This window comes from Salmo salar, chromosome ssa22 (assembly GCF_905237065.1).
Source record: "Salmo salar chromosome ssa22, Ssal_v3.1, whole genome shotgun sequence".
In the NCBI taxonomy this organism is placed as follows: domain Eukaryota; kingdom Metazoa; phylum Chordata; class Actinopteri; order Salmoniformes; family Salmonidae; genus Salmo; species Salmo salar.
The window spans coordinates 29,528,359-29,542,062 of NC_059463.1; the positions used below are offsets into that span (position 1 = coordinate 29,528,359).

Consider the following 13,704-nt stretch of genomic DNA (forward strand, 5'->3'; position numbering starts at 1 on the left):
CCTCCCGAATGGCGCAGCATCGCAGTGCTAGAGGCGTCACTACAGATCCGGGTTCGATCCCGGGAGACCCATGAGGCGACACAAAATTGGCCAAGCGTAGTCCAGGTTAGGGGAGGGTTTGGCTGGCTAGGATGTCCTTGTCCCATCACGCTCTTGTGGCGGCCGGGCGGACACACGCTGACTTCGGTTTCAGAGGACGCATGGCGCTCGACCTTCGCCTCTCCAGAGTCCGTATGGGAGTTGCAGCGATGGGACAAGACTAACTACCAGTTGGATATCACCAAAAAGGGGTAAAAATAAAATTAAAAAAATACCCAAAATATATATTTGAGCTGTTCAGCTGTGCTCATTTAGAAGTGGATGTTCTCATCATTATGCTAAGGAGCATCTCTTTGCCATTCCCAGTCCTGTACTGTATCAGTTAACTCTAGCTAGTGTATCTGATAAGTCTGAAAGCAACAATGACAAACATCAAGTTTTCCTTTTTATTGAAAAAATCTAATTTTATTAACAAGCAAAGATCCTTTAAAACAATGTATTTATCTGAACGTAACAAACTACTACAGTGGATGAGGCACAGATGGGGCAGCTTGAGGTTCTGAACAGCTTGAGGTTCTGAACAAAAGGATGAGAGGAAGGCTGGAAAGAGAGAAACAAGAAAGAGCAGGATGAACTTTACATGAAGGAGAATGAGGAGAGAAAAAGAGACTGTCAGGGTTTACAAACATTTGATGCTAGCCTTGTGGTAGAAAGTGAGGATGGAGGGAGGTAGAGAAGGGTAGTTCTTTATTTCATGAACTTGTGCTGCTGGTCCTGGAGGATCTTAGCGGAGGACTTGGCATCGTAGAAGAGTTCGTTGATCTCCTCCACCTGCTCCCTCTCTACTACCTCCTTCCCCTGGACTCTGCCTAACAGACTGGCTGGGGTCAGCAGCTGAGCCGCATACCTGACAGAGGAGAGGGGTGGGTGAGTCAATACGCACACACACACACACACGGGTCTCTCCAACCTTTTCTAGCATGAGAGCTACTTTAGAATTGTGAAATATGTCAAGAGCTACTCAATTTCCCCCCTAGCATTCATTCATTTTTCCTGGTATGGGTATTTTGGGGGGGGATTTTCACTCAAAATCACAACTATTCATAGAGAAACAATGAAATTGGATGTTTGGAGTCCATATCAATGCTTAAATCACATGAGAATACAATTTTTGCGTGCTGAAAAAAAATAATAATTCAGATTTGTGTATTAATACCCCTTTAATTGTGCATTTTGCAAGAGAGGAATTTGCTGGTCTAGTGATGTTTTTGCTGCTGCATATGCCATGATACAGCTTGCAAAACAAAAGCCTACCCGATTTATACAAATAATCATGATATACACTGACTATACAAAACATGACAGACTACCAGGGGAATCCAGGTGAAAGCTATGATCCCTTATTGATGTCACTTGTTAAATCCACTTCAATCAGTGTAGATGAAGGGGAGGAGAAAGGTTAAAGAAGTAGCTAACTGGCTACACATCAGTGGAAGCTGTGGAGGGGAGGGCGTCTCATAATGTCTGGAACAGAGCAAATGGAATGGCATCAAAAACATAGAAACCATGTATTTGATACCATTCCAACTATTCCACTCCAGCCATTACCATGAGCCCGTCCTCCCAAATGAAGGTGCACCAACCTCCTGTGACACACATACAGGGGCAATATGGCTGGAAATTAATCGACAGAGAGTGTTACGTTTGTTTTTTTAAAGCCAATTGTGATAACTAGGGATAATGTCAATGTGGATTTGATAGAAGCCAGGAGCTTGAGGTGTCTGATACTGGACAGTTTGCGGTAGAGGCTGACCACCCATGCTGGTCTTATACATAATAGTAACATGCTTGATTGCATTTAACAGCATGAATGACTTGGATGCTGTGTAATGGCATGAATGAATGAATGATTATATTGAAGTTACGTTTAGACAGAAAACAGGACGCGCTCTCACAGGAAGGCCAAAAATATCATCTAGGACATCAACCACCCGAGCCACAGCCTGTTCACCCCGCTATCATCCAGAAGGTGTGGTCAGTACAGGTGCATCAAAACTGACACAGAAAGACTGGAAAACAGCTTCCATCTCAAGGCCGTCAGACTGTTAAATAGTCACCACTAGCCGGCCTCCGCCCAGTACCGTCCTGAACTTCAGTCACTCGCCGGCTACCACCCGGTTACTCAACCCTGCACTTTAGAGGCTGCTGTACTATGTACATATTAAAGTGACCAGTGTTCCATGTCTAATGTTTACATACTGTTTTAGCCATTTCATATGTACAGTGAATTCGGAAAGTATTCAGACCCCTTGACTTATTCCAAATGTATTTTTGTTACAACCTTATCCTAAAATGTATTAACCCCCCCCAATCTACACACAATACCCCACAATGACTAAGCAAAAACAGGTTTGTAGTAATTTTTGCAAATGTATAAAAAATAAATAAACAGATATCATATTTACATAAGTATTCAAACCTTTTACTCAGTACTTTGTTGAAGCACCTTTGGCAGTGTTTACAGCCTTGAGTATGACGCTACAAGCTTGGCACACCTGTAGTTGGGGAGTTTCTCCCATTCTTCTCTGCAGATCCTCTCAAGCTCTGTCAGGTTGGATGGGAGCGTCGCTGCACAGCTATTTTCAGGTCTCTCTAGAGCTGTTCGATCGGGTTCAAGTCCGGGCTCTGGCTGGGCCACTCAAAGACATTCAGAGACTTGTCCCGAAGCCACTCATGCATTGTCTTGGCTGTGTGTTTAGGGTCGGTGTCCTGTTGGAAGGCGAACCTTCGCCCCAGTCTGAGGTCCTGAGCGCGCAAGGATCTCTCTGTACTTTGCTCCATTCATCTTTCCATCGATCCTGACTAGTCTCCCAGTCCCTGCCGCTGAAAAACATCCCCACAGCATGATGCTGCCACCACCATGCTTCACCGTAGGGATGGTGCCAGGTTTCCTCCAGATGTGACCATTGGTATTCCGGCCAAAGAGTTCAGCCTTAGTTTCATCAGACCAGAGAATCTGGTTTCTCATGGTCAGAGTCTTTAGGTGCCTTTTGGCAAACTCCAAGCGGGCGGTCATGTGCCTTTTACTGAGAAGTGGCTTCTGTCTGGCCACTCTACCATAAAGGCCTGATTGGTGGAGTGCTGCAGAGATCGTTGTCCTTTTGGAAGGTTCTCCCATCTCCACAGAGGAACTCTGGAGCTCTGTAAGAGCGACCACCGGATTCTTGGTCACCTCCCTGACTAAGACTCTTCTCCCCCGATTGCTCAGTTTGTCCGGGCAGCCAGCTCTAGAAAGAGTATTGGTGGTTCCAAACACCTTCCATTTAAGAATGATTGAGGCCACTGTGTTCTTGGGGACCTTCAATGCTGCAGAAATGTTTTGGTACACAAGCCTGTCTCGGAGCTCTAGGGACAATTCCTTCAACCTCATGGCTTGGTTTTTGCTGTGACATGCACCGTCAACTGTGGGACCTTATATAGACAGGTGTGTTTCTTTCCAAATCATGTCCAATAAACTGAATTTACCACAGGTGGACTCCAATCAAGTTGTAAAAACATCAAGGATCATCAATGGAAACAGGATGCACCCGAGATCAATTTCGAGTTTCATAGCAAATGGTCTGAAAACTTATGTATGTATGTATGTATATATATATATATATATTTGCAAACATGTCTAGAAATCTGTTTTTGCTTTGTCATTATGGGGTATTGTGTGGAAACTGATGCAGGAAAAAATAATTTAATACATTTTAGAATAAGGCTATAACGTAACAAAATATGGAAAAAGTCAAGGGGTCTGAATACTTTCCGAATGCACTGTATATAATGTATTCTAGTCAAGTCCATCCTATTCAACTATTGCTGTACATATACTATTCTATGTATTCTTCAGATATAGACAGGCTGGATAGAATATATAGTACACATTCCATCACATATATTTATACACCGGACTCTGACATTGCTCGTTGTAACATTTCTATATTTCTTAATTCCATTCTTTTACTTTTTAGATTCGTTTTCAAGATACTGTATGTAACTTTAAAAAGAATCATCTCCATACGGGGATGCTTTCTGTATTTTGAGTTACCCATCTTGAAAACTTGATTGCTGACAAGCAAAACAGTTTGTGACTATGCCAAAATAGACTAATGAAACAAACACCAAAAGATGGTTTTTGGGTGGAGTTTTCCTTTAACAAGTGGATTTTGCTCTTCACTCATGTAGTAGCCCGTCCTTCTCCCGACCAACTGCCTGTGACATGTCTGATTATCAATCAATATGATTTTGTTTCAATTCATCTCCATCTGTACATTTGGTTAATTGATCTCTGCCTGGGCAAGTTTTGGGATGGAATTTTATTTTAAGCTACATAACATGCTAGCAAAATGTTTTGATCAGCTAAAATGTGAGCAAACTATATATAATAAAGATAATCATTAGGACTCATCTCAACATAGCTAACATTTTTCCAGCCTAATTGTTACCAAATATCCAAACTGAGATTCAATGAAAACAAAAATCTGACATTGAGTGATTTATCAAGAGTACACCACGCTAGTCACAAATCCACGCGATGGCGCTGTCCCAATCAAAACGGTGCTGAAATTATCACACACGACTATTTCTTTAAACAATTCTGAAAGTGAATTATTAGGCGAGCTCCTCATAGCTGGGCTGCGAGCTCCTCATAGCTGGGCTGCGAGCTCCTCATAGCTGGGCTGCGAGCTCCACATAGCTGGGCTGCGAGCTCCTCATAGCTGGGCTGCGAGCTCCTCATAGCTGGGCTGCGAGCTCCTCAGAGCTGGGCTGCGAGCTCCTCATAGCTGGGCTGCGAGCTCCTCAGAGCTGGGCTGCGAGCTCCTCAGAGCTGGGCTGCGAGCTCCTCAGAGCTGGGCTGCGAGCTCCTCAGAGCTGGGCTGCGAGCTCCTCAGAGCTGGGCTGCGAGCTCCTCAGAGCTGGGCTGCGAGCTCCTCATAGCTGGGCTGCGAGCTCCTCATAGCTGGGCTGCGAGCTCCTCATACCTTGTGATCGACCTGTTGGAGACCCCTGCACTAGAGACAGTGGAATGAACACTCATGCACAGAGTAACTGAATGGTGAGTGTTACCGGAGTGTGGTCTTGGTTCCGATCTCTCCTAGGTGACTGAGGGCCTCCTCACTGATGTTGATCCCCTCAGTCTGAGCACGAATCTTAATGATCTACAGAGAACACACACACGCTGTCAGCATCACGCCACAGTGACCACATACTTCATATATTAACATACCATCACTCACACACACTTCATATGTAGGAATGCCATCTCAGACATGATAACACACACACACACCTGCTTCATCTCCTGCGGTGTGTAGAGCATGGTGCGGATGATCATGACTCTGTCCAGCAGGTCCAGGGGAATGCCATGGGGAGAGCTGATGTCCTCTGTCCCCCTGATAACCAACCACACAACAGAAAGGTTAGGAAACAGGGTAATAGGTTGCTATAACCCTTACATGTTTGGGAGCATAATTAGTGTGCAACTTTATTTATTTTTATAACTTCCAAAACAAACTGTCACAGTAACTTACATTCAAACTGACTGGGAGAGGAAATGACATGCATGCACATTAGCACACACACACCCACCTGATGAGACAGTTGCCCCTGTTGGAGGCGAACACTACGATGGGTGCGATGGTGCTCTCCAGAGCTCGGTGCAGGTAGGTGAAACACTCGATGTCCAGCATGTGCACCTCGTCCACAAACAGCACCCCAGGGACCAGCTCAGCCACACCCTGGTCAATGTAGCGGTTTACCACCTTGTTGATCTCAGCTCGCAGCTTGTCTAATGGACAGCATGAAGAGCCAATGAAGAGCCAGGGATCAAGCAAGGGAGACAATCAAAAGGCAAGGACAGAGCAGAAAGGGTGGGGTTCTTTTGAATGATGCTTATTGGGGGGAGGGGTTGGTGTTTTGAAAGTACAAGCTGCTATTACTACAAGGATAGAACTAAGGTTGTGGGTTTTAAAAAGTTAGTTTACGTGCTTCAGGTCTTACCTGTGATCTCTGTCTTCTTGGGCTTCATCAGTTGTCCCATCATAGACAGGATATCTTGACCTCCCTGAGAGGACAGGAACCTCACTTTAACAACCAAAGATCAAGTGTGTCTGTTTGTGCATAATTCTTTTTCATTCAATAGTTATTTTCTAAATGTATATCTGCAGTGCAGTCTCATATTGACTTGAATCAGGGTCTCGGAGAGACTGTGTGTACCTGTGGTCTAGCGTTGGCAATATCCAGGTCGTGTAGCGTGACGTCTTGGATAATCTCTTTCTTCTTGTGGACGTCCCCCTTAGGCAGCGGCACGTACTCCTCAGCCTCCAGGTCAAACTCTGTGGCAAATGTGTCACACCGACCTTGTCTCTGCGCACACCCCACACACATGGAAGAAATGGTTCAACACAGAACACAGGCATCAAATATTAACCCAATCCCATCAGAGGTGGTCAGGTGGCTGAAACTAGACCAATCCCATCAGAGGTGGTCAGGTGGCTGAAACTAGACCAATCCCATCAGAGGTGGTCAGGTGGCTGAAACTAGGCCAATCCCATCAGAGGTGGTCAGGTGGCTGAAACTAGGCCAATCCCATTCAGAGGTGGTCAGGTGGCTGAAACTAGGCCAATCCCATTCAGAGGTGGTCAGGTGGCTGAAACTAGGCCAATCCCATTCAGAGGTGGTCAGGTGGCTGAAACTAGGCCAATCCCATTCAGAGGTGGTCAGGTGGCTGAAACTAGGCCAATCCCATCAGAGGTGGTCAGGTGGCTGAAACTAGACCAATCACTTCATAGGGGAACAAAAAGAAGGGATGGGAGGAGTGAGAGCAGGTATATGATTGGACTCCATGCCATCTCAAGGAAGGCAGGTGGATGAAAGAGAGTCAGGGAGGGTCCTCTGGGTGCTGTCAACAGCAACAAATGTAAGGCCCCCAGCCCACCTGTCCCCCCGTCCCACCTACACCCTCGGCCCACCTGCACCGATTAAAGAAGCCGTCAACACAAGCGTCAAACTATGCCATGAGGCTGTCCACCAGAACAGAGGAAGCGGAGGAGAGATGGAGAGATAGGGAGAATAAAACCCAGGAGCGATGAAGAGCTGGAGGAATGCCTACAGTAGAGAGATGAAACAGAGCTGGAGGAATGCCTCCAGTAGAGAGATGAAACAGAGCTGGAGGAATGCCTCCAGTAGAGAGATGAAACAGAGCTGGAGGAATGCCTACAGTAGAGAGATGAAACAGAGCTGGAGGAATGCCTCCAGTAGAGAGATGAAACAGAGCTGGAGGAATGCCTCCAGTAGAGAGATGAAACAGAGCTGGAGGAATGCCTCCAGTAGAGAGATGAAACAGAGCTGGAGGAATGCCTCCAGTAGAGAGATGAAACAAAGCTGGAGGAATGCCTACAGTAGAGAGATGAAACAAAGCTGGAGGAATGCCTACAGTAGAGAGATGAAACAGAGCTGGAGGAATGCCTCCAGTAGAAAGATGAAACAGAGCTGGAGGAATGCCTCCAGTAGAGAGATGAAACAGAGCTGGAGGAATGCCTCCAGTAGAGAGATGAAACAGAGATGAAACAGAGCTGGAGGAATGCCTACAGTAGAGAGATGAAACAGAGCTGGAGGAATGCCTACAGTAGAGAGATGAAACAGAGCTGGAGGAATGCCTACAGTAGAGAGATGAAACAGAGCTGGAGGAATGCCTACAGTAGAGAGATGAAACAGAGCTGGAGGAATGCCTACAGTAGAGAGATGAAACAGAGCTGGAGGAATGCCTACAGTAGAGAGATGAAACAGAGCTGGAGGAATGCCTCCAGTAGAGAGATGAAACAGAGAGAAGGCTGGAGGAATGCCTACAGTAGAGAGATGAAACAGAGCTGGAGGAATGCCTACAGTAGAGAGATGAAACAGAGCTGGAGGAATGCCTACAGTAGAGAGATGAAACAGAGATGAAACAGAGCTGGAGGAATGCCTACAGTAGAGAGATGAAACAGAGATGAAACAGAGCTGGAGGAATGCCTACAGTAGAGAGATGAAACAGAGATGAAACAGAGCTGGAGGAATGCCTACAGTAGAGAGATGAAACAGAGCTGGAGGAATGCCTACAGTAGAGAGATGAAACAGAGATGAAACAGAGCTGGAGGAATGCCTACAGTAGAGAGATGAAACAGAGATGAAACAGAGCTGGAGGAATGCCTACAGTAGAGAGATGAAACAGAGCTGGAGGAATGCCTACAGTAGAGAGATGAAACAGAGCTGGAGGAATGCCTACAGTAGAGAGATGAAACAGAGATGAAACAGAGCTGGAGGAATGCCTACAGTAGAGAGATGAAACAGAGATGAAACAGAGCTGGAGGAATGCCTCCAGGAGAAAGATGAAACAGAGCTGGAGGAATGCCTCCAGTAGAGAGATGAAACAGAGCTGGAGGAATGCCTACAGTAGAGAGATGAAACAGAGATGAAACAGAGCTGGAGGAATGCCTCCAGTAGAGAGATGAAACAGAGCGCGGAATGCTACCACTAGAGAGATGAAACAGAGCTGGAGGAATGCCTCCAGTAGAGAGATGAAACAGAGCTGGAGGAATGCCTACAGTAGAGAGATGAAACAGAGCTGGAGGAATGCCTCCAGTAGAGAGATGAAACAGAGCTGGAGGAATGCCTACAGTAGAGAGATGAAACAGAGCTGGAGGAATGCCTACAGTAGAGAGATGAAACAGAGCTGGAGGAATGCCTACAGTAGAGAGATGAAACAGAGCTGGAGGAATGCCTACAGTAGAGAGATGAAACAGAGATGAAACAGAGCTGGAGGAATGCCTCCAGTAGAGAGATGAAACAGAGCTGGAGGAATGCCTACAGTAGAGAGATGAAACAGAGATGAAACAGAGCTGGAGGAATGCCTACAGTAGGGAGATGAAACAGAGATGAAACAGAGCTGGAGGAATGCCTACAGTAGAGAGATGAAACAGAGATGAAACAGAGCTGGAGGAATGCCTACAGTAGGGAGATGAAACAGAGATGAAACAGAGCTGGAGGAATGCCTACAGTAGAGAGATGAAACAGAGATGAAACAGAGCTGGAGGAATGCCTACAGTAGAGAGATGAAACAGAGATGAAACAGAGCTGGAGGAATGCCTACAGTAGAGAGATGAAACAGAGATGAAACAGAGCTGGAGGAATGCCTCCAGTAGAGAGATGAAACAGAGATGAAACAGAGCTGGAGGAATGCCTACAGTAGAGAGATGAAACAGAGATGAAACAGAGCGGCCCAGGAGGATTGCGCACTGTTCTTTTAGTGTTGTTTTATTTTGGGGGGGGTATTCTTAGTTTGTGTACTTGTTTGTTAGTTTATCTACTTACTCCGTTTACAATTACTCTGGACTTAAATGTTTGAGCCATTGCAAATGTGTAATTTGTGTATGGGAGCCTTTCCAAAGCGAGTGTTTGTATAGAAGTGTACTGTAATAAGTGGAAGTGTACTGATACCTTGACGGCGCCACTGTTTGCTTCAATGTAGATGACGTCTCCTGCTTCCACACGCTCCTTCTGCAGGCTCTCATAAATACTGGGGTCCAGCTACAAAAACAACAGAGACACAGACAGTGAGACACATGGGCAACTTCTATACGGACTGGTCTAGACTCGGACTCGTGCCTGACCTTGAGCTGCTTGGTGCCCTTGCCGGTCTTCAGTCCGATGATGACGTGGCTGATGGTCTTCCCGTAACCACCCATGGGGTTCTCCGTCTCACAGGGGGTCAGCTCTGTAACCTCCCCCTCATACACCTCCTTGGTCTCCTTAATACGCAGACCTGGAGGAGGGAGGACAGGGTCACACAGTGAATGAAGACTCTGTAAAGCCCTACTCTCTCTGAATCAATAAAAACGCCACATCCTTTGGTCTACCTGGTGGATCATTTATTGGAGAATGTGAGACAGTGTGTGCACAGTGCATGGTCCTCTCTCTTCGTAATGTGATCACACTGTAGCCCTTGTTCCTCCTGCATACAGCCTCCCGGTGTGAGTGGCAGGAGGGGAGACACTTCTGAGGGAGAGACCATCTGTCAGAGGGCTCTTATCAGGGGGGTGTCGACAGGCTCAGAATGTACCCCGCCATTTTCCTCCATCGTAAAACTTGTGTGTTCTGTGGGGTGAGGGTGCTGACCACCACTCCGCTCTCAACCCACGCTCCATTTCCTTCTCTGTGACAGGTAATGTCAACACTCCAACAGTCCCTCTCCAAGGCCATCCTCCCCAGTGTCAGCCACACTGATACCCTCCCCTAGTCCTGCTTCTGTCCAGCAGGAGAACGCCTGGCTCTGGAGTCTATTCTGATGGTGGTGCAGCAGGTGAATGAAGGGTGCAGCTTTATCCAAACTGTGCAATTTAGTAGGCAGTTGTAATTTCCAACAGGCCAATATTCTACATATACCGAACAAAAATATAAGCAACATGTAAAGTGTTGGTCCCATGTGTCATGAGCTGAAATTAAAGATCCCAGAAATGTTCCATATGCACAGAAAGCTTATTTTTTCTCAAATTTTGTGCACAAATTTGTTTACATCCCTGTTAGTGAGCATTTCTCCTTTGCCAAAATAATCCATCCACCTGACAGGTGTGGCATATCAAGAAGCTGATTAAACAGCCTGGTCATTACACAGGTGCACGTTGTGCTCGGGACAATAAAAAGCCACACTAAAATGTGCAGTTTTGTCACACAACGCCACAGACGTCTCACGTTGAGGGAGAGTGCAATTGACACACTCTCTGCAGAAATGTCCACCAGAGCTGTTGCCAGAGAATTGAATGTTCATTTCTCTATCATAATCCACCTCCAACGTCATTTTAGAGAATTTGGCAGTACGTCCAACCAGACTACGTGTAACCACGCCAGCCAGGACCTCCACATCCGGCTTCTTCACCTGCGAGATTTCATCCGGACAACTGACGAAACTGAAGAGCATTTCTGTCTGTAATGAAGCCCTTTGTCGGGAAACACTCACTCATTCTGATGGGCTGGGCCTGGTTCCCCAGTGGGTGGGCCTGGCACACAAGTGGGTGGGCCTATGCCTGCCCAGGCCCACCCACTGCTGCGCCCCTGCCCAGTCATGTGAAATCCATAGATTTGGGCCTAATTAATTTATTCCAATTCACTGATTTCCTTATATGAACTGTAACTAAAATCTTGAAATTGTTGTATGTTGAGTTTATATTTTGTTCAGTATAGTTTCACACATTAAAACGTGGTAATTAACTACAATCACCATAATCCATTGCGCGTCTACTTCTCCGGTCTGTGTTTCTTTTACGCCTGCTATGTAAAAGAGAGAAGAATGCATAATGGAGAGGGATAGAGAGCAGTTGCTTCAAGGTATCTCTGCCTCAAAATACATTATCAAAGTCATTGTTAGTTGGTATTCAGCAATCAAAAGTATGCCTTATTTACTTTGAAGAACTACTAAAATAGTGATTTTGTCAGACAGCAGTTCTATAGAGATAAGATTACTTGGAATTAAATAATAAAGTCAAATAAAACAAATGTAATAACAACTGAAATATTTTATTAAAGTGAAGTAATGTGAATAAATGATGGTTAATAAGTGATGAGCAGTAATGGACAGTCACTACCATCATGGTACTTGTATTGATTGTTTTATTCTGTGTTGTTACAGCATTCAACCCACTTAATGCATTTAAAGGTGCAATATGCAGAAATCGCTCTGCCATTTCCTGGTTGCTAAAATTATAATAGTCCGCCTTTATGTGAAAAAAAAGCAATGTTTACAGAATCATTGTACCATCTAAACCGCTGTGAAATAAACTCAGCAAAAAAAGAAACGTCCCTTTTTCAGGACCCTGTCTTTCAAAGATATTTGGATTTTTACGGGTTAACTTCACAGATCTTCATTGTAAAGGGTTTAAACACTGTTCCCATGCGTGTTCAATGTTCCATAAACAATTAATGAACATGCACCTGTGGAAAGGTCATTAAGACACTAACAGCTTACAGACGGTAGGCATTTAAGGTCAGTTATGAAAACTTAGGACACTAAAGAGGCCTTTCTACTGACTGAAAAACACCAAAAGAAAGATGCCCAGGGTCCCTGCTCATCTGCGTGAACGTGCATTAGGCATGCTGCAAGGAGGCATGAGGACTGCAGATGTGGCCAGGGCAATGAATTGCAATGTCCGTACTGTGAGACGCCTAAGACAGCGCTACAGGGAGACAGAACGGACATCTCATCATCCTCGCAGTGGCAGACCACATGTAACAACACCTGCACAGGACCGGTAAATCCGAACATCACACCTGCAGGACAGGTACAGGATGACAACAACAACTGCCCCAGTTACACCAGGAAAGCACAATCCCTCCATCAGTGTTCAGACTGTCCGCAATAGGCTGAGAGAGGCTGGACTGAGGGCTTGTGGGCCTGTTGTAAGGCAGGTCCTCACCAGACATCACCGGCAACAACATCACCTATGGGCACAAACCCACCGTCGCTGAACCAGACAGGACTGGCAAAAAGTGCTCTTCACTGACAATTTTTTTTACGTAATCGAACTGAAACTACCTCAAAAAGCACAACTCGCTCAGCACTAGCATGTGTGATCCATTCCCAGTGGCCCTGTGTTTGTGTGTGGCCCCTCACCTATGGCCCTCCTGAAGTTCTCCATCAGCACCTCTGTTTTCTTGATCTCAGAAGAGTAGACCTCACTGCCCACCATGGGGCAGAAGGGCACTTTGTTGCCGAGCTCCTGTGCCATTGCCAACGCCAGGGCGGTCTGCGGAATGAGATGGCGCAAAGTAGGGTTGGTCAAAGTCTCTAAAGTTGTATTCTTTCTATTACTGTGGAGGCCAGGAGACACAGTAAGCATATCAGACATTTCACAATTACGACTTTGGGGTATCATTGAAGTAATGCAGTAACATCTTGTCTACCTTTCCTGTACCGGGAGGTCCAGCAAGTAAAACAGCCCTTCCCGACATCTTCTTTGAGCGGATCAGTTCCACAATGATACCACAAGCCTGTTGACAGAAAACAACGGTAAAGAACATCCATAAAAAAATACACTTGGCTTTGCCAAGCCCAGTTGGTAGTTTAATTAAAAATGAGGAATAGAATAATAAGTAATACATTAAGAAAAATGCAATACAAATTTACCTACCTCTCTTGCGGTCTCCTGTCCAACAAGACCTGACGCATTTTGCTTTGCGTTCCCGGCATCGTCTAGCCCGAGTCCTTTTACATGGCTGTGAGACGCGATGCGCTGGGTTTTCGTGGTGCTTTTGACTTCCTCGATCTTCATGTCTGTGTATTTTATGAACGTCGTATAAGAAAGCAACAAACCCAAACAAAAATGCTCCCTTCGTGATAGTTATTTATTCACCTTTAGAATTGGCGCGGTAAAACAAAACAAACAGATGCGATCTTTTTCAGTGAGGTATGATAAGAACTGTTTCCATGTGGGTTACCAAGGAAGTTGAAGGAAATACCACCCGAAAGTTCTTTTTTTTTAGCTCTAAGAGATACACTATTGGACAATTATGCTCTTCTGTTATAAAGCGACTGGATAGAAGCACTGTCAATCTCACTCATACAAAAACTACCACGCCTCTTTTGGGCTTTTA

General features: G+C 45.5%; 1 protein-coding gene across 1 annotated transcript; it reads right to left on the reverse strand.

The window, feature by feature from the left end:
* Positions 1 to 471: 471 nt before the first annotated feature.
* ruvbl1 (RuvB-like AAA ATPase 1) lies at positions 472 to 13,577 on the reverse strand. The gene is made up of 11 exons (XM_014167120.2): positions 13,242 to 13,577; positions 13,015 to 13,101; positions 12,725 to 12,857; positions 9,732 to 9,883; positions 9,559 to 9,648; positions 6,301 to 6,450; positions 6,085 to 6,148; positions 5,674 to 5,872; positions 5,375 to 5,477; positions 5,152 to 5,243; positions 472 to 946 (listed from the first exon to the last, which is right to left on the reverse strand). Exons 1-11 carry the CDS (start codon positions 13,380 to 13,382, stop codon positions 787 to 789), a joined length of 1,371 nt encoding a protein of 456 aa, XP_014022595.1. The 5' UTR covers positions 13,383 to 13,577; the 3' UTR covers positions 472 to 786.
* Positions 13,578 to 13,704: the final 127 nt, after the last annotated feature.

Excerpts from the sequence above, each read along its gene's own strand:
- ruvbl1 (XM_014167120.2), bottom strand. The coding sequence starts at position 13,382 with ATGAAGATCGAGGAAGTCAAAAGCACCACGAAAACCCAGCGCATCGCG. Across the intron at positions 6,149-6,300 it reads TTGCCAACGCTAGACCACAG|GGAGGTCAAGATATCCTGTC; the intron begins GTACACACAGTC and ends CTGTCCTCTCAG. Across the intron at positions 5,873-6,084 it reads CAAGAAGACAGAGATCACAG|ACAAGCTGCGAGCTGAGATC; the intron begins GTAAGACCTGAA and ends GCTGTCCATTAG.